Here is a 25,184-nt window from a genome sequence, read left to right as displayed (position 1 = left end):
TTCAATAATAAAGAATTCATGAAACGTGTATCTTATCTGATTTATCTTGAATTACTGAGTCTTAATTATCTTATATACACTATAAAGGTTGCTTGTAAAATTCCCGATAGTTTTAACAGTATCGGTGTGTCGACCAAAAACTAGTTACATTAGTTCCATACACTTTGCTAAAACCCAAGATATCAATACAAGCTAATACAAACACTATAGGTGATCCTCTAATTATTGATTTCTAGGCGGTTAACCGTATTTCGCGGTTCTCAGCTGTCATGGTTATTGGCTTTTGCAGATCTCAAAATCAGGGTGTGTCCTTTGGCTGGGATCACTATCCTCACAGCTGAGCTCAATTGCAGCTTTTTGCAATTTGACCTGACTTTCTCCCTCAATTTGAAATTTAACCTGACTTTTGACCATGGATGACCTAACAAACACAAACTTGAGCTTCCTTGGCCAAAGTATACCCACCCACCAAGTTTGAGCTCCATATGAGCAATTTGACATTTTTATGATTTTGACCCATGACCTCTTAACCGTAGGTCTGACGAAAAGGTCACTGTGGAAACTTTTGTTTGTTAGTCCAAGATCCACCCACCTACCTCTTAACCGTAGGTCTGACGAAAAGGTCACTGTGGAAACTTTTGTTTGTTAGTCCAAGGTCAACACAATGGCATAGCTAGATTTGCCATTTAAAGTGTTTTTGAAATAAGACTTCAATTGGACTTTACCCCGTCGTTGACCGTTGACCTTCAAAACTATAAACTCGTTCTTCCTTATACCAAGCTGCACCCACCCACCAAGTTTGAGGAACGTGCAACCCCCAGTCTCTGAGAAAAGAGGCGGACAGATGGACAAACAAACAAACAGACAGATTCTGGTGAATTATAGTAGGATTGTGTGATATTGAAAAAAATAGTTTGCACTGCTTCTAATTTTGGTTATCGAGATACAGGACAAACTAGGTCAATGACCATTTAACTCTGTTGACATTTGACTTTTATCAAGCTTTTTTCAATTCGACACCTGTATTACGAATTTACCCCCTCATGGAGTTAGCCCACACGTTTTTGTTTTAATCATATCATAATCAAAGAAAATGATTATCAATCCTAAATCTCTCTCTCCTCTCGTGGTCACGAAGACATTTTAAAATAATACTATAATGAAAGTTTGTTTATGCTTTGACATTTTCAACACGCGACCAAGCAAATTTCATAAAATTTACAGACTAAAAATGTTTTTAAAACGTATCGTGATGTGCTCAGAGTAATGTGTTTGCTGTTAAAAGCTATTTCATGAAAGATGGAAATCCACATTGATCAGAATATAAAATTACATCATAGATTTTGGAAATCACCAGAATTTTCCAGAATATTCATGTTTAGAAATCCGCGGTTGGATCCCTAGATGTTTTCAGAATGTTCGTTGTATTGCATCATGTATGAAAAATCCATGTGGCTATGATAAGATGAATGGGCCAGAATGAGCTATTAATAGAGTTTGGTATAAAAGAGGAAAGCAAGATAATGTTGCACTCAATATTCCGGACGACTCTATGAAATAATGTTCATTTCCAAGTGTGTAATTCTACGGCAATATGAATCCTCTGGCATAGACGACACTCACAATTATGTTACTCTCATTGTTCACTCATTGCTCTTCAAGAATAGCTCTCCATACCGTTACAATTGACAGACTTTAGAAGTTTATTGCAGTTATCAGCATGACGACGAATACGTAAATAGATCCCTCTTTTCGGGATGACTCCACAATATCTCCTTTGTTCGGAGGTCGAAAATATATAGCTTTCACTACCTATTATGAATTACTCTCTATTCCAGAAAAATACTGAACTAATTTTTTTTTAATAAAAAAAAAATATTATCCTAACTAGCAATAAAAGTCAAATGTTAAAATTTAGCCAATTTTGGAAATAAGGGCCAAGAACATGTGTTTTTAGGGTGGTTTTCGTATGCTGTGAAAATCAAGCCCACAGACTTGTACTGAGACTAATTTCAGTTTATGCATTCTAATTTTTGGAAAAGACATGTTTCATTCTTATAAACAACCATTTAATTAAAACGATACAAAAAAGTGAAAATTAGAGCAAAATTTCGGCATATACTCAAGATTTTGAATACTTGTTCCAAGTCTGTAATTTTTGTGACTCGATTGTCAGAAAACATGCTTTTGGCTCTTTTTTCACGAAATTAGTAAAATAGTGAACTTTTTCTTTTATATCCAGTTAGGATTAAATGAATGATTAGGGTTGAGCTATGTTTCATTTGGCAGAACTTGATAATAATTTTTTTTAGTCCCAACAAATTAGTGCTGTATTTTTCTGGAATGGGGAGTAGGTAGTTTGGCGAATTTGTAACCCTAAAAACGTTCTACATTATTTCGGGAAATTTTTTGTGATGCAAAGAAAAGGGTTGTCCGCACCCCAATAAAACGTCAAATTTTGTTTTTGTTTACGTTAAGGGATGTGGAATGAGCGTTTCGACATCAGACATATCGAACTGCATTCTGAATACGAATTTTCATTTTTTTGAAATTCGCGATACAACACAAATTTTATGACAAATTATTACAATTTGATATTTCTAAATTTTTTGATAACAGTCCTTTATAGTAAACTAGTAAAAGCATATGTAGCTAGGAGGAAAAGCCGACGATCAATTGAAAATTTTGACCTTTCATATTAAAGATGTACATTTTTTTGGTGTTTTGGGGGAAAAATTCATTTCTTCAATACGAAAGGTCAATTTTTTCAATTGATCGTCGGCTTTTCATCCCAGCTACATACACTTTAAGTACATATCATCAGATTTATAAAATTTACTTCGAGGACTGTTAAATATCAAAAATATCAATTTCCAAAAATCAAAATTTTTGATATCAGAAGGACATTTTTCATATTCAGAATGCAGTTCGATATCTCTGGTGTGCTCTCATCTCCCACAAAAAATACTGTCCAAACGTTCATACCCCATCCCTTAAGGGGGTACAAGTAAGTTAATTAGTGTCAAAAGCACTGAAATCACCCTGCGGGCTAAATACTGAGTAAAAACTGAGTCAAATCCGTAATACAGGGATCAAAAATGAAAAATGATTGGATGACTGTAAAGTGTCCTCTTCGGTAAATCCCATAAACCTTTGCGAGAACACCTGAGAACTCGTCATTTTACGTCACGCCGACTGCAATGCGCAGTAACGATGTTCGATAAATGATGTGCGCATCGGCGCAGATCGGAGTGACGTAAAATGACCAGTTATCAGGTGACTCGCAAAGTCTTATGGGATTTACCGAAAAGGTCAAGTGCATGTCAATCTATCCGTCTTGTCACAAAGATTTAAAAATTGTGTAGTTTTTATTATCTACATAGATACATGACAAACTATGTCAATCACCATTTAACTCTGTTAAGCTTTGACTTTTGTGCTGTAAAGGAAACGGTATAGACAATGCAAACTATACTTGTTGTAATCCTTGTGGCAAGATGAACAATTTCAGACTATTTTTGTAAAGAAATCGGATCATTTTAAAATTTTGACCTTTGATATTTGACAACTTTTGCCTTATATCAATTTAATCATAAGTGTGTTTGTTTGTTTGTTTTGTTCTCAATAAGTTGAAAATACAATTAACACAATTTTTAAAATAAAAAGAGCGGGAGAGGGAGTTGGCGCAGCTGTTGTTCCCTCGCCTCGCACCACTGAGGTCCCAGGTTCAAGCCCCGGCCGTGCCCAATGCCTGTATGTGCACTTGGTTTATCCCGATCCATGCTCGAATAAACTTAATCAATTATGAGAGACCCCATAATCAGTATAACTACTTGTAAGATAAAACACTAAAAAGGAACCAGCACAGCTAATAATTAAGTCGTAGATAGTAAAAATTGTTTTAATCCTTGTACAAGACGGATATTTTGATATACATTTTACAGTTCTGCAAGCATTTTTCATTTTTGACCCCTGTATTATGGATGAACCCTATATATATAGACGTATATTTTATATTAAAGTCGTTATCATTTATTTAAATCCAACTCTAACTCCAACTCAAATTCCAACTCCAACTCCAACTCATAAAATACATTGACTCACTTGAGACGCAAAGATCCCAGCAAACACAAAAACGTTTTTAAAACGTTTGAAATAAGTTATATTTTGGGTTTTGGTTTAGGTAAAAACGTTTTAATAACATTAAAATGTCGGGTTATATAAAGGTCATGAAATCGTTTTAAAACGTTTTGCATGAAAACACACTACAACAATATTTTTAAAATGTTTTCGAAATGTCATTGTAAACTATTTTTGCAAACATTTTTGGCCAAATATTTTGTCAACACTTAAATAACATTATGTTAAAATATTTGCACCCAGCAAACACAGAAATGTTCTTAAAATGTTTGTTACAAAACGTTTTAATAACATTTAAATGTCGGGTTATATAAAGGTCATGAAAACATTTTAAAAACGTTATTGTAAATATTTTGGGTAAACATTTTTTGCAAAATATTTTTTCAACTAAAATAACATTCTGTTTAGAATGATTTGTACCAAGTTTTCAAAAATGTTTTTGGAATGTTATTAAAACGTTTTTATACCCTTTATATAACCCGACATTTAAATGTTTTCTGTAAAACATTTGTGTCTGCTGTGCAGTAAATTACCAACAAATGTTATTTAATGTAATGAAAACGTTCTATACCATTAATGTACCCTTTATATAACCCGACATTTAAACGTTTTCTGACAACCTTTTTAACCTATTGCGAATGATATCGAAAACGTTTTGTGTTTGCTGGGATAGTCTTAATTCATTTCTGAAACAGCTTTTGAACTTCAAAAGACTGTTCGTTGAAATAATCACACGAATGATATCTTGAAGAATACGGAAATTAGTTTCTCAAGTAAGTGTGAGAACAATATACAACAACAACAACAACAACAACAACAACAACAACCACCACAAGAACAATAAAATATAATCAACAACAAAAATCAATTAGTACTATTACTACAGAAAATCCCGATGACTTGTAGCAAGTCTATTATGTGTAGTGCAGTTGCTTCTGAAGGTTGCGCAAACCACAGATCGTCAAAAAATTATATTTTGACGATCTATGAAATAAATGTTTATTATGTTATTATCGCAACTACTACTATAACTACATTTTCCTTCTGCAGGCTCCTACTTCATTTCTCCACCTTCTTGTTGTTTCTGTATTCGTAAAAAAGGGGGGGGGGTGAACGGGAGCTGATTACAAGGCGAAATGATGTCTCTGATAATAACTGGATATGGATAATCGTAAATGCTTTTATTCCATGATATGAATGCATTCAAATGACATTATCAATTGAGTTTTAACTGTTATTTTATGCAGATGTACCAATCCGTTGAGTTAGATTGACATTTACGAACTTTCACATTGGATATTGTTATTTCGAGATGTTTCTCAGAGATCGAGGTTTTAAAGATCATTTTCAAGTCTTCTGTTAATTATTTATTTTAATTATGGGATATTTGACTTGTATAGACCATTGGTGTTTAGGATTATGATATATTACACTGCTTATGTATAACGTTGCTACCCTCTGTCAAGTTTTGGTCTTTTAAAAGTTTAAAGTGGCTCTGAAAAGAGCCGTTGTATTTTCATGAGCCACCTCCAGAGGATGATTTAAGGAAGCCCCATCATGCACTGTAAATGTGATATCACTAGAGTTTCAACTGCCACTTTACTTTTCAAATCCCATTGAACTCTGTGCAAAAGATGTTGTTTTAGAATTGCCCGTGTGTCGTCATTATTTGGTCGATTTCAGATCTAAAGTGATGTATGCATGAATGATAATTCACACCTTCTGTAGATAACATAAAATGTGAAATCGACCAACTTTTTGAAGGTGTATTTATTGTAAATATATCTGTCCAAATTCAAATTTAACCATGCACGGGTGTATGCAGTGGGCGGGCAGTGGTGTCATGTTTACGCACACAGCTGTGCTAACCGCAAGACTTGCTGGGAAGTGCTTAAATCATCCTCTGAGCCACCTCCAAGTCATTTGACAATTATTTATTTTAATTATGGGATATTTGACTTGTATAGACCATTAGTATTTGGGATTATGGTATATTGCAACTTTAATATATAAGTTTGCTATCCTGTTTTTTTTCTTCAAAATTTGGTCTTTTTAAAGTTTGAAGTAGCTCTGAAAAATGCCGTTGTATTTGTTTGCATTGACTGGTTCCTGTGCAAGTTATTTCGTCACGGATATTTCCGTAAACGACAGAATATCATGACAAGACTCACAGATGACATGGTGCTTAGATCAAGGATTTGATTTTTGCATTCAGGCCTTATTCCATTAATGAGGAAACTCGTGCGGGTACAATTTGCATCAGACTCACCGTGTATTACAATACACAGCTAAACATATCTGCTAAAATTCTCTCCTTTTTGCCTTTAAAATATTTCCACAGTCTGATCACGAGTCTCCATGTGAGGATAAATATTTCAAGTCTTGTCATTGATTCTTACTCTAGCATGGTAAATTGCGAGAGCAGTTTTGCCGTCATGCACATAGTCCGATGCTGCTGTCTCGATCGCCATCTGATTGCATAGTGCGCACGATGTTTTGGCGCAAGTGATAATATTTTTAATACGGATTGTGCACTCAGCCATTCGCAAACTCGCCAACTTTTTACAACTTGTGCTTGTTTGTGTTGATATTTTTTGTGTTTGTTTGCTTTTCCTTGATATTCAAGGTGCAAAATCTTACTGGATGCTATGAGCTATCAATCTCCCATGACATGGTAGCATTCGATCGGTTGCCATTTTAAGGTGTTTATTTGGTGTTATTTTACAAATGCCCCATTGATTTCAATGGTTATTTCGAACCTAGGAAGAGATCAAAGTTTGAAAGAGCCACTTTCGAGTCATTTGGTAGTTATTAATTTTTATTATGGGATATTTGACTTGTACATACCATCGGTGTTTGGGATTATGCAATATTACAATATTAATGCATAACGTGGTTATCCTTTGTTAAATTCTGGTCTTTCTGATATTAAAGTGGCTCTGAAAAAGCCGTTTGATTTGCATGCAGTGGTTGGTTTTCTTTGGTACAACACAATAAGTTGCTTTAAACACATCTTATTCACAAAAATGAATTATGGTTTTTTGTTTTCCTTTTCAATTATGTTTTTGTGCATGTAGTTATATTAATTTTATAAACAATGCATGCATTGACTGGTTCCTGTGCAACCTAGTTTATTGTAACAACAAAATATTTTCACAAAATACTTGTGAATAAAAGATATCAAAAGAACTGAGAAAGTACTCGTGTGTATTTTATATGCTTTTAATGTAATTTATCCCTGATCCATTTAAACTGTACGGCTGATGAGCCTGGCTTTATTGCACGGGCGAAAACCGGTTCCCGTTGAAGGTAACCTTACACCTCATTTATCCCGTGTCTTGTAGACACTATAAAGCATATAATAAGAATTAAAACTCAATTGATAATGTCATCTTAATGCATTCCTATCATGAAATGAAAGCATTTACGATTATCCATATCCAGTTATTATATCTGAGATAGCATGTCGCCTTGTAAGCAGCTCCCGTTCACCCCCCTACTACGTTTAAATCGTAACTCCTCCTTGTTCTTTTTCGTTCCTGTCATCACCTCTTCTTCTCCCTTATTTACCTCCGGAACGTCCACTACTATCGCACATAATTTTGTAGATAAAATATTAAACAAAAAGGCAAAAGTAGTGATTTAGGGTTGACGCTCGATTCAGGAAGGAATTAGTTGATAATGAATGTAGCCTTACTTTGAGAGGAAATTAGGGGTGTATCCATGATGCGTCCTTCAACTGTTCAATCATCTCTAATGTATCATATAAATATATGATGCTGTCTAATGTCACCCATTAATTAGCAAATATAGACATGATATAAATAAGAATAAACACTGTCACTATTAATCCATCACGTGGTGGAAACCAATTGGAAAGAACATATCGAGGGTTCAGAACCAGAAAGCCGTAACTCACTGTGACCAGCTCTCACAAAATGAGCATAAAGTTGGCTGCTTGCTTTGGTCTTCAAATATCAATATTTCCACCACAATGTCTTTTATGTTCTATTGAATTTTGTCAGGATTACTGGACTGTATCTTCTATAGTGACATGTCGACTTTATGCCCATTTTGTTGGAGCAGGTGACAGTGAGTTGAGGCTTTTTGGCTCTCAACCTCGATATACATAGGAGCATGTGCAGGGAAGTGGCATGAGCAAACTAATGCCACAGGCATAACAAACACCCCCAGCACAGTAAGTAAACATTTAAAAGCTCATCTTTTGTCAAATATCTCATTTGTTTTCACAAAACAAGTTGAAATGTTTGCTTTGATCATGGATATTAAAGCGTTGATATTTCTATTTGAAATTATATTCGTATATTGTCAATCTGGCCAGGATGACCACCTTGGTATGCCTTCATCAATAATATCGCGAGGGATAGGCTACACTGATTTTAGCAATGATGAAGCCAAAGATATTGTTGAGCGTCATAACTTCCACAGGTCTAATACCAAACCTCCAGCCTCGAATATGAAGCACATGGTAAGAGGGTTTCTGTGTAGGGTGGGATGCACATGTATAGTATTTTGCGCAACAAAAGTAAGATTTTCTTGCAATGTCAATTACATAATATACTTCATTTAATCACATAGTTTAATATCAACCCATTATTATCTATAATTAATTTGGTAAATTTGGTTCTAAATGATTATGTGAAGTATGAATATGGTCTTTCTATTTTTACTAATTAAAGCATTATTCATTGTATAATTGTACATTTGCAAATACAATTTAAAATTGACATGACAAATCATTAACTTCAAAATTGCTAGGTAATGCTGATATTATAAGTTATATTGTTCTTCAACAAGACATTTGACTTCGTAAACTTAGCAAACTAAAGTTGGTTCGGCTTATAATTGGCGGAAAAATAAGACTCATAACATCGTGTATTAATATAGAATGTCCACGTAACTGGCCGCAGTATTTACGCTAGTTGCGCTGTGTAGTGTATGAATGGGCACGCATATAAGAATGTACGCGAGCGTGATTTAGAACTTTAACAGTAACACAAACCGAATATTGCCCAATATAAGATGAACAATTTTTAATTAAAGCATTATAGAGCCTGTCTAACAAAATGTGCATGTGGAAAGCGCCATCTTTGGCAATTAGAAAATACTTTTGTGAATGATGCTTACATCAACGTCAAAGGAGCAGTCCTAGCTTTCAAATTTGCTTCATTCATTTTGGTTACGGCAATCCAGAGATCTGCTTCACTAAACACAAATGTATGAAAACCCTTTTGTGCCACTTTTTAGAAAATAGAATAGAATGTTATATCCAAATGCCTGTACAGTACAGTTAAGGGATCCAAAATGAGCGTTTATTGCGTTTCGACAGTATTTTTTGTGGGACATGAGAGCACCTCAGACCTATCGAATTGCATTCTGAATACGAAGCATGTCTTTCTGATATCAAATAATTTTCATTTTTTTAAATCACAATATAATACAAATTTTATGACAAATTATAAAAATTTGATATTTTTCAAATTTTTGATATATAACAGTCCTCGAAGTAAATTATATAAATCTAATGATATATTCTTAAAGTGTATGTAGCAGGGAGGAAAAGCCGACGGTCAATTGAAAATTTTGACCTTTCATATTGAAGATATGGATTTTTTCCCAAAAAGACCTATTTTTTTTTTTTTTGTTTTGGGAAAAAAATCCATATCTTCAATACGAAAGGTCAAATTTTTCAATTGATCGTCGGCTTTTCATCCCACCTACATACACTTTAAGTATAAATCATCAGATTTATAAAGTTTACTTCAAGTACTGTTAAATATCAAAAATATAAATTTTAATGATTTGCCATAAAATGTGTATTAAATTGCGAATTTCAAAAATCAAAATTATTTGATATCAGAATGACATTCTTCGTATTCAGACTGCAATTCGATATGTCTGATGTGCTCTAATGTCCCAAAATAAATACTGTCCAAACGTTCATACCCCAGCCCTAAATAAATGAACATTAATTTGTAGGATTAGAAATGATCATGTAACAATTGCTCAGTATGTAATTGTATTGCAGACGAGGGCAGCAAGATGCATTGCTACAAGCAGCGGTCTCCTAAAAGGAAGGGGCTATGAGTAACCCATGTACAAGAACAATAAGGCCGTATGAAATTAATATTTTGGTTCTCGTCCAGAGGATTTTCATGAATTGATGAGGGAGGGAAGTTTTTTTTTTTTTTTTTTTTTTTTTTTTTACAATGTAAAATCAGCATTGTCAGTAGTTTTCGGTCTTTTCCAACAGTGCTCGAGGAAACGATGTGAGATTCTGAGGGATAAACCCCCTAGAGTACCACAAAAAGACTTGGAAGTGATCCTTGTTCTCTAATAAACTTATTTATATGTAATGAAAAATTCATAAATCATTCCAAAGTCTAAAATAATTGAAAAATCTATTTAAAAAAAAAAAAAAAAAATCTGACAATCTAAGAAATTAAGGAGGGAAGGGAATCGAACCAAAACATTAATTTTATACGGCCTAATGTTAAAGACCAAACTGTAACATGGAATAAACTGTTGATTACAAGCATTGTCGGATTCAGCAGTTGCACACTCGGAAATATTATAATTTGTACTTATAATTTGATGAAAAATCATCAATGGATTTTAAATCTTTAGTGCAAAACGATGTGCAATATTTCGTTGACATGATTTTAATTTTACAACAGAGTGTGCAACATTTGTTTGTCTTATAACATGTCTTGAGTGACAAAGAGAACAGTATTCACCATGACAAAATCATTGACATGTACTTATGTTTTGATTTATTTATCTTTTTAATCTGTTTTAAGTGGAAAACGAGAATCATTACTCTGTATCAGGATTTTTTTTAAATGGGTCATTTTGCCAAAAGGTGGGGGACACGTCCCCTTGCCCCCACCTCCCTCTTCCCTAGTAAATATGGGACAATTGTTTCGTTGTTAACTATATATATCTCGAGATTAAAAGAAGCAAATTGAACAGAACAAACGGCATTTAAGAGCTACGACTACGCCCTCGACGTTGATGTGAGCATCATGTCATAGCAATATTTTCGAGTTGCCAAAGAGGACACTTTTCACTTGCACAATTTTTTGAGACAGGCTGTACATTGTATAATCGTTATAATTATTTTAATTTTATTTATTTAAGTGGAAAAGAGAATCATTAGCTGTATCATGATAAAACACTCGAAACAATTTTGTATTGTTGAGTAATCGATGCATTGTTTTGCATTGGCGCCAACCTGGCATGAATAGAGGGAACAATTGGCCTGAATTGTCAAAAAGTGGCTGAAAAGAACAAAAACAAGAACAAATCCCCCTGCCCCCCCCCGGATTGACGCACATGGCTATCATTGATTTACATGTACAACCCTCTTCCCTAGTAAAAATGGCACAATTGTGATTTTTCCCTTTCGTTGTTAACTATACATATCTCGAGATTAAAACAAGCAAATTGAACAGAAAAAACGGCATTTAAGAGCTAAGACTACGCCCTTGACGTTGATGTGAGCATCATGTCACAACACAATATTTTCGAATTGCCAAAGAGGGCACTTTTCACTTGCACAATTTTTTGAGACAGGCTGTACATTGTATAATTGTCCATTTGCAAATACAATTTAAACACACAGCATTGGTTTGTCAAAGTGAGTGGCTTGTGTATTCTATCAAAGGGTTTCATGCAAAATCATTAACTTCCAAATTATAATTAGGTAATGCTGATATGTGTCCTTATTAATAAAAGCTTTTGTTCTTCAACAAGACATTTTAATTTTGACTTCGTAAACTTTGGTTAAATAGTGTTACAACAATGTAATGGTGTAAGTAAACCTGCAAATGGTTTAGCGTGATGATAAGTTGTTTATGATAAAGGAATGGTAAAGGGTCATTTGTATGGTAGCCGTAGAACATTTGAACCATTGTTTCCACTAGAAACTGGAATACTGGATTTTTTTTTTATCTCTGTGTCCATATTGGTTATTACTGTTATATTGTTACATATTTCTAGACATGGGACAATGACCTAGCCACTATGTCACAGAAATGGGCGGATACCTGCGTATACGAACACGGTGGTACTGAAGGCACTTATAACACGTCACCTTACTCATCTGTTGGACAAAACCTTGCAAGAGGCACTTATCCATCGTCTAAGTCTGGTGTTGAAATAACTAATTTATGGCATGCTGAAGAAGAGGATTTTACTTACGATACAAACACATGTAAACCCCTTCCAAAGCAGTGCGGACATTACACTCAGGTAGGTTTATGGTTTTCACATAGTACAAATTCAACGTTGTTAAAATTGTAACCACTATAATAAGCTTGACATTATTTTGTATGATTGATTTTGCGTATTGTTAGTTAGGCATAGTGCACTATATCCGACTAAACATTATTAATGTGAATCGTCAGGAAATTGATACACGTTATTAACTTGTTGTATTATGGATGTTGTCCTAGTTTATCATTTGCGCTGCTTCTTGTAATAAAGACACATTTGGTAAATTTCTTAATAAACTATTATACAGGTAGTTTGGGCTAAGACCCAAACAGTCGGTTGTGGAAGGAAATTATGTCCAACAATATACAGGAAAGGTATACCGATAATGACAAACGGCTATTAGGCAAAATAAAAAAATAAACATGTTTCACGTCCCCTCCCGCTTCCTTTTTTGAGGTTTCCTCAAATATATTTTTATTTTTTGAATTCAGTTATAACTTTTCAAAAATATGTCTAGGAAGTTGGAATGCTTTCTATAGCCTTGTTAAGATACAAGAAACATTTAAGGAAGGTTTTGTGATCATTGTAGGGGGTGTAACTCTCAGAACAACAAATAAAAAAGGGCCTCCTTCTTTTTCCAGGCATTATTGTATACGCTAAAACAGCTCTAAGTATGGGTATTTACACCAATTTTGCGATAAAAAAAGAAAAAATAAAAAGCCCCTCCTCCTCCTTTTTTTCGAAAACCCGGACGTGAAACATGTTTTATTTTTTACTTGGCCTTACATCGTCTGTGATTACGGCGATGGGTAAGTATTATGTGAAACTGATTTCAGATTCGCTAGCAATACCGCATGCGCTATATTGTCCAATGAATTGACTGGAATGGGTTATTTTTACGGAGTAATTAAACACGATTGAGATTATCTACTTATTGGTCATATTCCAGTTGCTTATCGCGTCTCAGGTACAGACTTTCTCTAAAATTCGAAAACCATACTCTAATTATTGATAATACATTGGAGAAGGTTAGTAACACCACCATCTAGATTATGTCTTAAATTACATTCAAATAAGTAGGTACAACATCAGGAGGGTGAGATGAGAGAGAGCAATGTCGGGGCATGGTCACAAACGAGGTAGAGTATGGACCCAGCAAATACAAAAATGTGTTTCAAACGTTTTAAACATGTTACATTAAAATGTCGGGTTATATAAAGGTCATGTAAACGTTTTGTATAAAAACATACGACAACAATATTTTTAAATGTTTTCAAAATGTTATTGTAAAATAGTTTTTGCAAACATTTTTTTTGCCAAATATTTTGATAACAGTTAAATAATATTATGTTAGAATATTTGCAGTAGTCGCCTGCTTCGCAGCCGAATGAAATGATGAAATTGAATGAATATAATTATGTCCTTTATATAACCCGACATTTAAATGTTTTCTGTCAACCTTTTCTAACCTTTTGCGAATGATGTCGAAAACGTTTTGTATTTGCTGCATTGCTACCGTCCCCTGGTACCTTCCACCGGACAATCTGTGGTCGTCTTTCATTGATATTTTGATCATATTTGATAATATATATTATATAATAGTCGTGTCATACACTGTATTTGTGTTTAGCAATTGGGCCTGGCGAACATGTTAACACATTGCATTTTTGTACCTATGTATTACAAAACGTAAATACTATTATAACCTAACCTCTCAACATTGTTCTACGAATTCTCACCCTCCTGCAATATACGGCATATATTTTCTAGAGTTGGGGCATACACAAGAATCGTCACGTAACACCACTCGCCCTTCTCATCATACACCTTCACTGACAACATCTTGATTTTCCTGTGTCAAGCTCAGATTAAATATCATAGCGATTGTTTACATTATTTTTGAATGCACTAAACATTATGATGGTCCTCTACATTGCACATAGATGATCAAAGAACAGGGATAAAGACCTGGATCGTAATTCTATAGAATTTTTACATCATGCTGATCACTCGCACCCGTAAGATTAGTGTCCTTGAAAAGAGCGGCATCGTAAACATTAGAAAACATTATTTGATATAACTTCAATCTATCATGTTATGTTGAACATAATGCCTTAAGTGCCTTACGGTATTTTGTTTCCGTTTTATATAGTGGTAATGTCGAAGGCGAGAAACCTTTCAAGACCGGAGAACGCTGTTCAGAGTGTCCGAATGACGCAGGGTTTTGTAGCGATAACAGTTTATGTCGTAAGTATTCTCACTCCTTAGAGTACGTAAAACAAATATCATAGCTGTCTAATGACTGGAATGTTTTTAAGCGGTGTCAAAAACATGATTAAGATAATATTTGTACACAAGGTTTGAGAGTCTAAAGTGTTCATAGTCAGATGTGTGAAACAATTTAAACAAACATTATTACAAGGTTGCAGTACAAAACTTTTAAAACATATCAACTACGTTATTGTTTCTTATCAGTTCATCTGTAAGGCCCTGTTACTTGATCGATAACGCAGAGTATCCTTAAAAAACAAGTTATTTTAGAATATCTCCTGAAATTCAGTGTTATCTTAGAATATCTACTGATATTTTCCGTTTTTTAGAGAATGTTGTGAATTTTTGTGTTTTTTTACAATATTCTTGTGTTTTCTTAGGTTTTATTAAAATGTTTCGTTACTTTGCGTTATCGATCATGTGACATCTATAATAATAATAATCTTTCTTTATTGAGGGTAATTCCACTTCAGTGTCAAGCACTGCTTTCCAAGCAGGCCCTCATACAATTATAAATAATGTAAAGTACATAAATTGATAAACGGTAAATACACATGATAAATCAAAAGCATAATATTGGTTACATATATGGCAAAGATTATATAAAATACAAACTAAAGTTAAGATGTTCTTATAAAAGTACAATTTATAAGGGAATAGAAATACAAGTTATTTAGCAGAAATATTTGTTTGCACTTTAAACTGATACAAAGACATATTATTTAATTCTTTGCGGATTTGAGGTGCAATTCCATTCCAAGTATTAGCAGCTCTGACATGGAATGTACGCTTGCCTGAATTTGAATTACATTTTGGTACAACCAAAGTGTTTGATGTATGATTCCTGGTAATATGCATATGACTATCATGAACAAATTCAAATTGAGATGATAGATAAGATGGCCCTATATTTCTTAAACACTTAAAAACTAAAATGAGAAGTTGATTTTGCCATCTATCATTTAGTTTTAACCACTTTAGTGCACTCATTAAGTTACTTATTGGTGTTCTAATATCTGCAGATAAAATTGTCCTGGCTAGCTGATTTTGTAACACTTGCAGCCTTGTTTGAAATTCACTAGAAAAATTACTCCATACAGAACTTCCATAATCAAATTGAGGCATAACAAGTGCATTTGATAACATAACAATGGTTTGACGAGGCAGGAAGTATTTAACACGCCTAATGACACCAATTTTTTAGAAACATTTTTACATAAATAATCTACATGAGCTGACCAAGAAAGTTTAGAATCAAGTTTTACTCCAAGATATTTAAACTCATGAACTCGTTCAATAATAAAACTACCCTCATATGTTAGATTTATATCATTAAACTTTTCAAGCATGTGGTTGGTACCAAAGATCATAAACTTGGTCTTATCAACATTTAAAGTAAGTTTGTTTGCGTGAAACCAATTTGCTACACTGTGAAGACTTGACTCTAGTTTAGCTTGCATTTCCAAAACATTCTTTCCTTTACACATTAAACTTGTATCATCTGCATACATAATGGTTTTACAGTTAACAGCATTAGGCATACAATTTACAAAAATAATAAATAACAAAGGACCCAAGATTGATCCTTGCGGAATTCCAATATTTACATTTTCAAAATCAGATAAAGAAGAATTTACACTAACTGTTTGAGATCTTTCATACAAATATGATTTAAACCACAGAAGCTCTCTGCCTTGAACACCATATTTTTCAAGTTTTTTAAGAAGTATTTCATGGTTGACCGTGTCAAAAGCTTTCTTTAAATCAATAAATATAACACCAGTAGCAAATCCACTATCCATGTTCTTAAGAATAAAATCTTCTACATTAAGTAAAGTTGTGGTAGTTGAATGGTTGGCACGGAAACAAGATTGATCTTCAGAGAGAAGACCTGCATTAGTCATAAACATATACAATTGATCATGAATGGCCCTCTCAATAATTTTGGAAACAATTGGAAGAACAGAAATGGGCCTATAATTTCCAACATCAGTTTTGTCACCTGATTTATAGATTGGTGTTACTTTTGCTTTTTTCCATAGATCAGGAAAATAGACTTACTTAAAGATATATTACAAATATATGCAAGACAATTTGAAATGTAAGGTCCAGCTAATTTGAGCAGCTTGACATTAAATTCATCTAGACCAGTTGATTTATCAATCTTCATATTGCGTATCTGATCAAAAACAAACTCAGGACTAATTTCCTGGAATTTAAATGTAGATGATGAATTACATTGTTGAGAGCAAATAGAATTACATGTACAATTTACATTTGCATTTGTATCAAATTTGTTTCCAAGTTCATTACCAATTGATGTAAAATACTTGTTAAATGTGTCTGCTGTATACTTAGCATTTGGAACATCATTATTAGAATTAATGTTAGGCACAGTGGATGATTTACTGTTTGGAATAATTTTCTTAATACTTTTCCACAGTTTTTACTATCATTCATGTTATTAACAACAGCTTCATTACAATAATTCTTTTTAAGATAATATCTCATATTGTTAACTTTATTCCTTAAAGTTTTTGCCATATCCCAATCAGCTGGATTGTTTGTTTTGTGTGCTTTATCAAAATAGAAGTCTCTATCTTTACTTAATCTTAGAAAATCACTATTGATCCATTCAGGAAGGTATCCTTTAATCCTTTTTTCTCTAAAAGGTGCATGCTTATCACATGCTTCAATAAAAGTGATTGCCATGTGCTAAGTGCAGTGTTTACATCATCAATATCTTCAATTTGATTCCAATCAATATTTTGAATAGTATTAATAAAATCAGCATCATTAAATTGTTTAAAACATCTAGTCTTAACATTTCTTGGAGGATGTTTTATTTGTTTATGCTTACGAACTACATATATCAATGAATGGTCACTCAGACCTAAACTGTGAACTCCTGATGAAATTACATTTTCTGGCTTAGATACAAATATCAGGTCAATTTTTGTTTTACTTGTGGGTGTTACCCTTGTATATTCATTAATTAACTGCTTCATATTTGAATCATTTGCCAGAGTAGATACCTTTTTATATTAAAAAGTCTTAGCTATATCTAAGTTAAAATCTCCTAGGATATACACTTCATCATATAAGTTGTTACATTTCTGGAAAGTTTCATTAAGTTCATCTAGATAATCAATAGTAGCAGTTGGTGTTCTATACACAGTACTTATCAGAATAGGTTTAGTACTAGGTAAATTGATTTCTATGAAAAGAGCTTCAATGTCATTGTTATGGAGATCATTATTCTGTTTACATGACAAGCTGTCCTTAACATAACAAAGAATTCCACCATGAGATATTCCATTTTGCCTATCTAACCTAAAAGTAGTATAACCATTAATATTAATTTCTGAATCATCAATTTCATCATTTAACCATGTTTCTGTAAGACACAAAACATCAATCTTATTATTATACATAAGTAGGTTAACATAGTCAATTTTGTTTATAAAACTCTGGATGTTGATATGAGCAATTTTGAGCCCTTTTTGTAATTTGCATTGAAGATCAACAAAATTTTCTTTGAATGGAAGTTCCTCATTACATATTTTGTAGAAACAAGATTTGCAAAACCAATTATTTGATTTCTCAAATTCATGAGAGTCGATGCATGTAATATGATAATCAAGAGTACAATTTTTACAAGTTACATAAATATCATGTCTAACAATTTTGGTTGTACATTGAGCACATCTTAGTTTACTAATATTTTCATTACATGTAGAGACCTTTGAGTTTACGGATTCAGTTCTGCTGTTCTCATATCCCATAAAAAAGATATATCTATGGCCTTCTGTATGTGGGTGTGTGTGTGTGAATGGGGTGTGTGGGTGTGTCTCTCTGTCTGCCTGTCTGCCTGTCTGTCTGTCTGTCTCTCTATGTCTTTCTCTAATTATCATCTTTTTTGTTTTCATTCTTGCAGGTGATTGCACCAAGACATCTGACTTGGCATCTTGCGGAGGTAATTCAGAGATCATATTATATCTTTTCTAATCTGAAGTAAGCTCGTACGTTAAACAATATCACAAAACACTTCCCAAATTAATACAGATTCTACTGGGAGGGTCATTAATCATTTGCTCTTGAACGTTGTTACAAACCTCAGACGTCCTTTCTCCTGCCGCGTAAAGTAGTAAGTACCTTTGTCTAAGGTAGGTATTCTCAGAGGTAACTCTTCTAAGACGTACGACAGTAAGTCACATCAGACTCCCCAAAACAATGCACGTATTCATCAGTTTATTCTTGCAATTTATTTTGTCATTAAAAATCATTACAGAATGCAATCGTAGATGTGAAAATTGTGGCACGCTTGACTCAATCACTTGCACATGTCAATGTGCACCTGGATGGGATGGACCCACATGTTCAGGTAAGAATATTATACTCGAGAATATGTCCAGGTTTGGATTTAACTGGTATTAGGCTAGGGCAGGGTTTTTATTTACATTATATAATGAATATTTAATTTTGAATACCAATTGTAGCTTCAACGATATTTTAAAGTCATCTTGCCATTGATCGCTGGATTGTGCCATTTATTACAGCATTTCAATTTAATTTATTTATCTTTAAAATTAGGGGTATGTTTTTATGAATATCTCTACATACAGATGTATGTGCTGATCATGACGAACTTTGTGGAGCTAATCCTGGATGGCCAAGTTTTTGGTGTTATGAGACCGACAAAGATTATGTCCGACAATCTTGCCTGAAAATGTGCGGGATATGCAGTGAGTTGTATTGTTTAAATTATTATAATAACAGGAAATAACGATCTAAAGTGTAAATGTGGTTAAAAAAGCATAAAGAGTGTATTTAGCAGTCAAGTTAGCTCAATCGATAAGGCGTTCGATTATGGTGCGAGAGGTTGCGAGTTCGAACCCTGGTGGTACCTAGTATGCTCTCGTGGAAAAATTGAATTAGCTTGAAATTCCCTTGGACAAGGAACTCACTGCTAATTTGTCTCGATGTAACCCGTACGAAACTCGGGGAGCTGATCCTGGTTTCGATGGTTATTTGTGGAATGTCTAGGGTGTGCGCTCTTGAAGCAGCGAAGTCCCTGAATTGTTGTTTAATGGTTTATGGAATGATGTGGGCCATAGTGGTCAGCGACAACCTGTAAAGTGTGCTGAGGCTTGTGGATCAACGTCTAGGCGTTGTGCCTGTGCGTAGCGCACTATAAATCACTGCGCTTTAAAAAAAATATATTTTCGGACTAAATGTATAACCGTTATTGAATTATTTTGTTTACAGAATCTGAAGATCCTAATTTCGTTTGTGGAGGTGTGTATAAGACGAAGCTAACTTTTTGTAATGTACTGAGTTTGATAAAGTCACAAAGAGAAGATCTTTCACCGTTCGATTAAATAACCTTTTGAGTAAATTGATTTGAAAGGTGTGTGACCCGAATAGTATTCCTCATACTCGCCAAACATGCCAAAATTGAGATGTTAGAATATTTTACCATTATTCCTGAAAAGGTTTAGTTCTTAAATATGTTATTTTTAAAAAATCGTCTGTTTGTAAAATATTGGGTGTGGTAGCTTGTATATAGTGTTGGTATATTACTTGCCCTAAATGGAAAGTTATGAAGTTTTAACCTGCTTGATTTGATTTGATTTGTTCGGGTTGTGACAACCCTGGATAACCCAAGAAAGCCTCTATTGAAGCTTATTTCCATTGGGGTCCATTTGAACACCGGACGGGTTGGGAACAGTCAGGGGTTAACACCCTACTCTTTTCGAAACTGGCTGCGAGATACATGTACAGGTATGGCTCTCTGCACACGGGACCGACGGCTTAACGTCCCCTCCGAAGGACGGAGTACTTTCATGATTCATTTACCTAATTCTAAATGAACCATGAGGAGAGCGGACGTCTGAATTTAATCTACAGATGTTGCCAATTAATTTCAGACTTTTTTTTTTCCAAGTCAATATCCCAGCAAATCGCCACCGCCGGGAATCGAACCCGGGACCTCATGCACTAAAGGCAAGTACCCTAACCATTGTGCCACGCTCTCCTCCTAACCATTGTGCCACGCTCTCCTCCTGCCGACTGGAAAGGTTTTATTATGTTAAACTCACATGAAATCATGGACTTTAATAAGAAAATTACAGTTCATAATCTCCTGGACACGTTTAAATCGTCCAGGATTAATTATGCGAAGTGCATTTTATTTATAGCTGGGGCAGTATGCATTAGCTTTCTGAGTAAGTATGCTACTGAACAGAAAAATGTATTTGGTTACATATAAGGCATTTATCTTCCGAGTAGAATGTCTTTTAACAACTGATTCGTGAACTTTATATGCAGAACCTCCTATGAAGAGACCCAAATACTGCAAGACGACATACACAGCGGCCTCAGTCATTGATAGCAACCTGTTCGTATTTAAGGTATTAATCAATTTACATTGATTTGTGGGCATGTTCTATATGGAATGACTGATGTCAATTTTGCAACAAAGGGAAAAGTGTTAAGCTTTATTTCATAAGCTGATCATAAAGGTAAATTATGCTATCTAATCTATTCTCAAAATATCAACAATTTAAGATGAATTTGACTGCTCTAACATATTAGTATGTATTCTCTTAATTTAATATTGTGTTTTAAAGGGTGGGATAGATTGGACGACTGATTTGTGTTACAACTTCGGTCAACTTGAAATCTTTGAAAAGTTTTAAAGTAAAAAGTTGAGCATACTTTTATTCTTTTAAGGTTATTAGTTATTTTAAACTGTTGTGATTTGGTAGTTCACAGCATCTTACGAATGGTAGTGAGCTTTGGCAAAAACTGCATTGTTCAATTCATAGCGAGCGTGTAGAAGAATTAACATATCACAGATATACTTTTATAGGTGCTGCGGTTCTTGAGTTACGTTGTAAAGAGGGCTGAAACAACAACACTTTTGTAAAACGTATATAACTAATTAGCAACAATAAATTAAGCACGTTTGCAAAGTATACGATTTGTAGAATGAACTTTTGCAAAACATCAAGGTGTTAATTTTTAATAATATATTGATCTAGATAATGAAAATCGATTTTTAGGTTGTTTCGACCAACAATACCTCGTCTACCCTTAAACTTGTGGTATGGCACTGTTTTTGAAGGGGTACTTCAGTTCACTTCAAGAAGAATGTATTTCATTCTTTTGAATCAACAAAGTATGCCCAAAGGATCTGTAACTGATGATAATAAATTATTTCATGTGCTTAAATAGCGTTGCTGTTTTGTTTTCTTTATCAGAAAGACAAATACTGGCAATTCGATGATATTAAGAATGGCAACCTAGAAACCAGTGCTGGTGGTGATTTGGTTCGTAATATTTTCCCTAAGGTGAACCCTAATGTAAGAGCTGTGTATCAACGACCGGACAACAAAGTTGTAATATTCAGAGGTGAGATCACCAATAATAAGTAGACAAGCTTTCACAGTACAGTGTACCGGTGCAGCCGGTCACCGTGTGAGTGGTCAAGCTTGTCAGACGTGGATCTGATTTGATCATAATCCTGATGAAGTCAGAGTCACGTCTTACGTAAGCTTCACTACTCACAAAGTGACCGGTTGGACGCGGGTACTGCCGTACTGTGATAAACGGCGGCGTACTCTTTAAAACACTGTAACTTTTAATGGAAGTCTAATTTGTAGGCGTTCAACTGCAGAGAATCCTAAGCTTGCATATCAGCGGAATTTCTTGCTTGCATTTTCCTTAATGCAAGAGAGTCTTTTATTGTTTATTACTTTTTATTCATCACCATTTTAAAAATACTATCTGACGAGACGGATGTGTTACAAGAAATTTTAACAGGGTTACAAGCCATCATTTCGCCCATTCACTTAAACAGGAGCCAAGTACTGGTTGTACACTTACAGAGGAAACGGTTGGACACGAGATGCCGGTTTTCCAAAGGACATTTCCGAAACCTTCCCGGGACTTTCACCGCCAACTGCTGCTGTCTATGATACGATAGAGGCAAAAACTTACTTTTTCAGTGGTACGAAATTCTGGAGGTTTGATGAACGTCTGCAACAGTTTGATATAGCGAAAGAACCCGTGACCACCATGTTTGACGGAATACCAAACAAGATTAGTGGTGCATTTATAGACGAGAATTGTGAGTATATGAAATCAAATGCTATTCCCTCATTTCAAGTGATAGGTTTCCGTTTCTCTTTTGTTCAAAAACCAAAAAGCAGGGGATTAATTAAAAAGAGGGACAGAACTTGTCTGCAAATCATAACATCTAAAGCTGAATTTATTCTACATCGCGATTGGTTTTTACCCGTTTCCTGTTTCAGTATTCGGTTTCAGATCTCATTGTTATTTTGAAGTGTTAGCATGATAGTGTGAACAATCCTTTTATTCTAGTCTTTTGTTGCTTACTAAAAAGTTGAATGAAGACAATTGCTGTTTTCGGTTTGGTGAGTTATGTTAATTTCTGATATGAAAACGTGAGATGAGAGGGTTGGTGCTAATCTAGACAAAAGAAGTGTCAAAATTTTACGGTCTTAAATTCACACCTATTAACATTGTCTCACCAAAGTGTACAGTAGTGAGGTAGATGCCCATTTCGCTGCATATCTCAGAGGATAAAACATTTTATTGTCTTGTCCAACACAATATCATGGTAACTTTGTTAAACCTAAATTTACTGGTGGAATATATGGATCGAAGTTGAAATTTCAAGCTGATATTAACGAGAAAATAGGGCCTTTTTATGATACCAAAATCATATCAACTTTCGTTTAAATTTTAAAGGATGGATCACATACTTGGAACTGTATGGAGACAATACGATGTCAACACACTCTTTTAGAGTTAATCAAAGTTCCATCCACAATAGGCTTTATACTAATATAAAGTTTTCAATGCCAATTGCCTAATTAAGTAACATATTCATTTTGTTGGTCACTGATTTTGCGTGTGCTATAAACCTCTACAGGGTTCACACAAATCAAATTTAATTCAATAGGGGGTGGGGCTATGTGACATTTATTAATCGCAATAGGGGGTTGGGTATTTTTTCTCCCCTTAAAGCTCAACATTCTCCCGACCTCCCTAAACACCTTTAAAGTATAATACATAATACACCTTTAATATAAAAACAATGCGTCAAGCACTATCCAGAGGTAAACTCACTGCGTTGTACCTCTTTGTGCAACTTAATTTTTAAAGATACACACATTGGCCATTGTGAAACATCCCCCAAATAGAAATATCGGCAGCCATATCAATATGGCGTTACATTGGAGCATGAAACGGCGGGAGTATAAGTAGTTTGTAATATTGTATGTATTTGAGTGATTCTATGTTCCAGTCTACGAGTGCATGAGCCTCTTCCCCTTTTCAATTCCCGGGTTCAGTTCTCCATACCATTTCAAGTTCTCGTAACTTGGGTATGTTACCGCCATATTGAACATCCTTTCGCCCCGTGACTGGCCAGCCTGAAGACACTCTAAGCAGGGATATATCCCTGCTCTAAGCCAGTCAGCCTACTTTTACTTGCACCTTCCTGATGTACAGCACCAAATCTATGTTTTTCGTGAGGTCACAGTATCCCACTTCCAGTTTAGCTGGCTCACGATCTGCTATAGGAAGTTACCCACTGAAGACTGGAGACATTTCATACACAATGAGGAAAAAAATACACGATAATATTTACTCTCGATCGGGACCTATAGAATCCGTCCCATGATACCAGTTTATGCTGGCACATAATGCGACATAATTTAAACCAATGCTATATTTATTCTTCTTTTTGCAGCTGATTTCATACTCGTGAAAGGAAGAGACTTTTGGCGAGTGCGTAGAGGAGAGCGAAAAGTTGCATCAACTAAACCTAAGAATCTAGCTCTGGAGTTTCTTGACTGCTACGCATGAACGAAGTCATAATACTTACCATGCTTACTGCAGTAAACTAAAGAAATATAAATAAACAATCGCTCGTTGCTGGCGTCTGTAGTATAACTTAGTCAAGTTCAAAGGACACTGTAATTATATTACAGGCTAATTTTCTTCCATAAATTTGTTTGTTTCTTGCTAAAAATGTATTAACAATATTTCAGACTATAGTATTTCTTACAAAAGTTTGACTTTGTTCGTAGATATGATTCAGTAATAAAGAATTCATAGAAAGTGCATCTTAGTAGTAGTAAGAGTATGAGCGGCGTGAGCCGCGAATATTCTTACAAACTAGTAGCACCCACTGAAATGCTCTTATAAGCAGGAGGTGTGCTTTTATGGCCATGTGTCTTGGTTTTAAACTTGTCATCAACTCCAATGTGTTTATCAATAAACCTGTCACCAACTGCAATTCCTTTACCTTTCACAAGAGTTGACCTACATGTGGGGACACAGCAGATAATTGGGTCATTAATTGATTGGGTCTGAGGCTATGGTCTGAGGGAGCAAGGTACATGGTCATTGTATGTGCTTAGATTTATAGGCTGCGTTTGACCGATTGGGGTTGTGTGACAACCTTGACTGCTTTAATATACCGTTGTCTCATATCCCTG

At 34.5% G+C, this 25,184-nt stretch overlaps 1 protein-coding gene across 1 annotated transcript; it reads left to right on the top strand.

Annotated features, from left to right (window-relative positions):
• Positions 1-8,378: 8,378 nt before the first annotated feature.
• Positions 8,379-24,800, top strand: LOC140156767 (uncharacterized). Its single transcript, XM_072179732.1, has 13 exons — positions 8,379-8,629; positions 12,163-12,418; positions 12,690-12,780; positions 13,164-13,187; positions 14,531-14,625; positions 18,587-18,625; positions 18,941-19,033; positions 19,275-19,394; positions 19,918-19,947; positions 20,980-21,062; positions 21,915-22,065; positions 22,514-22,783; positions 24,434-24,800. Exons 1-13 carry the CDS (start codon positions 8,405-8,407, stop codon positions 24,547-24,549), a joined length of 1,593 nt encoding a protein of 530 aa, XP_072035833.1. The 5' UTR covers positions 8,379-8,404; the 3' UTR covers positions 24,550-24,800.
• The last annotated feature ends 384 nt before the right edge of the window (positions 24,801-25,184 follow it).

Source organism: Amphiura filiformis, chromosome 1 (assembly GCF_039555335.1).
Source record: "Amphiura filiformis chromosome 1, Afil_fr2py, whole genome shotgun sequence".
Classification (NCBI taxonomy): Eukaryota; Metazoa; Echinodermata; class Ophiuroidea; order Amphilepidida; family Amphiuridae; genus Amphiura; species Amphiura filiformis.
Note: the sequence above shows the minus strand (reverse complement) of the source record. Positions and strands in the feature narration are given on the sequence as shown.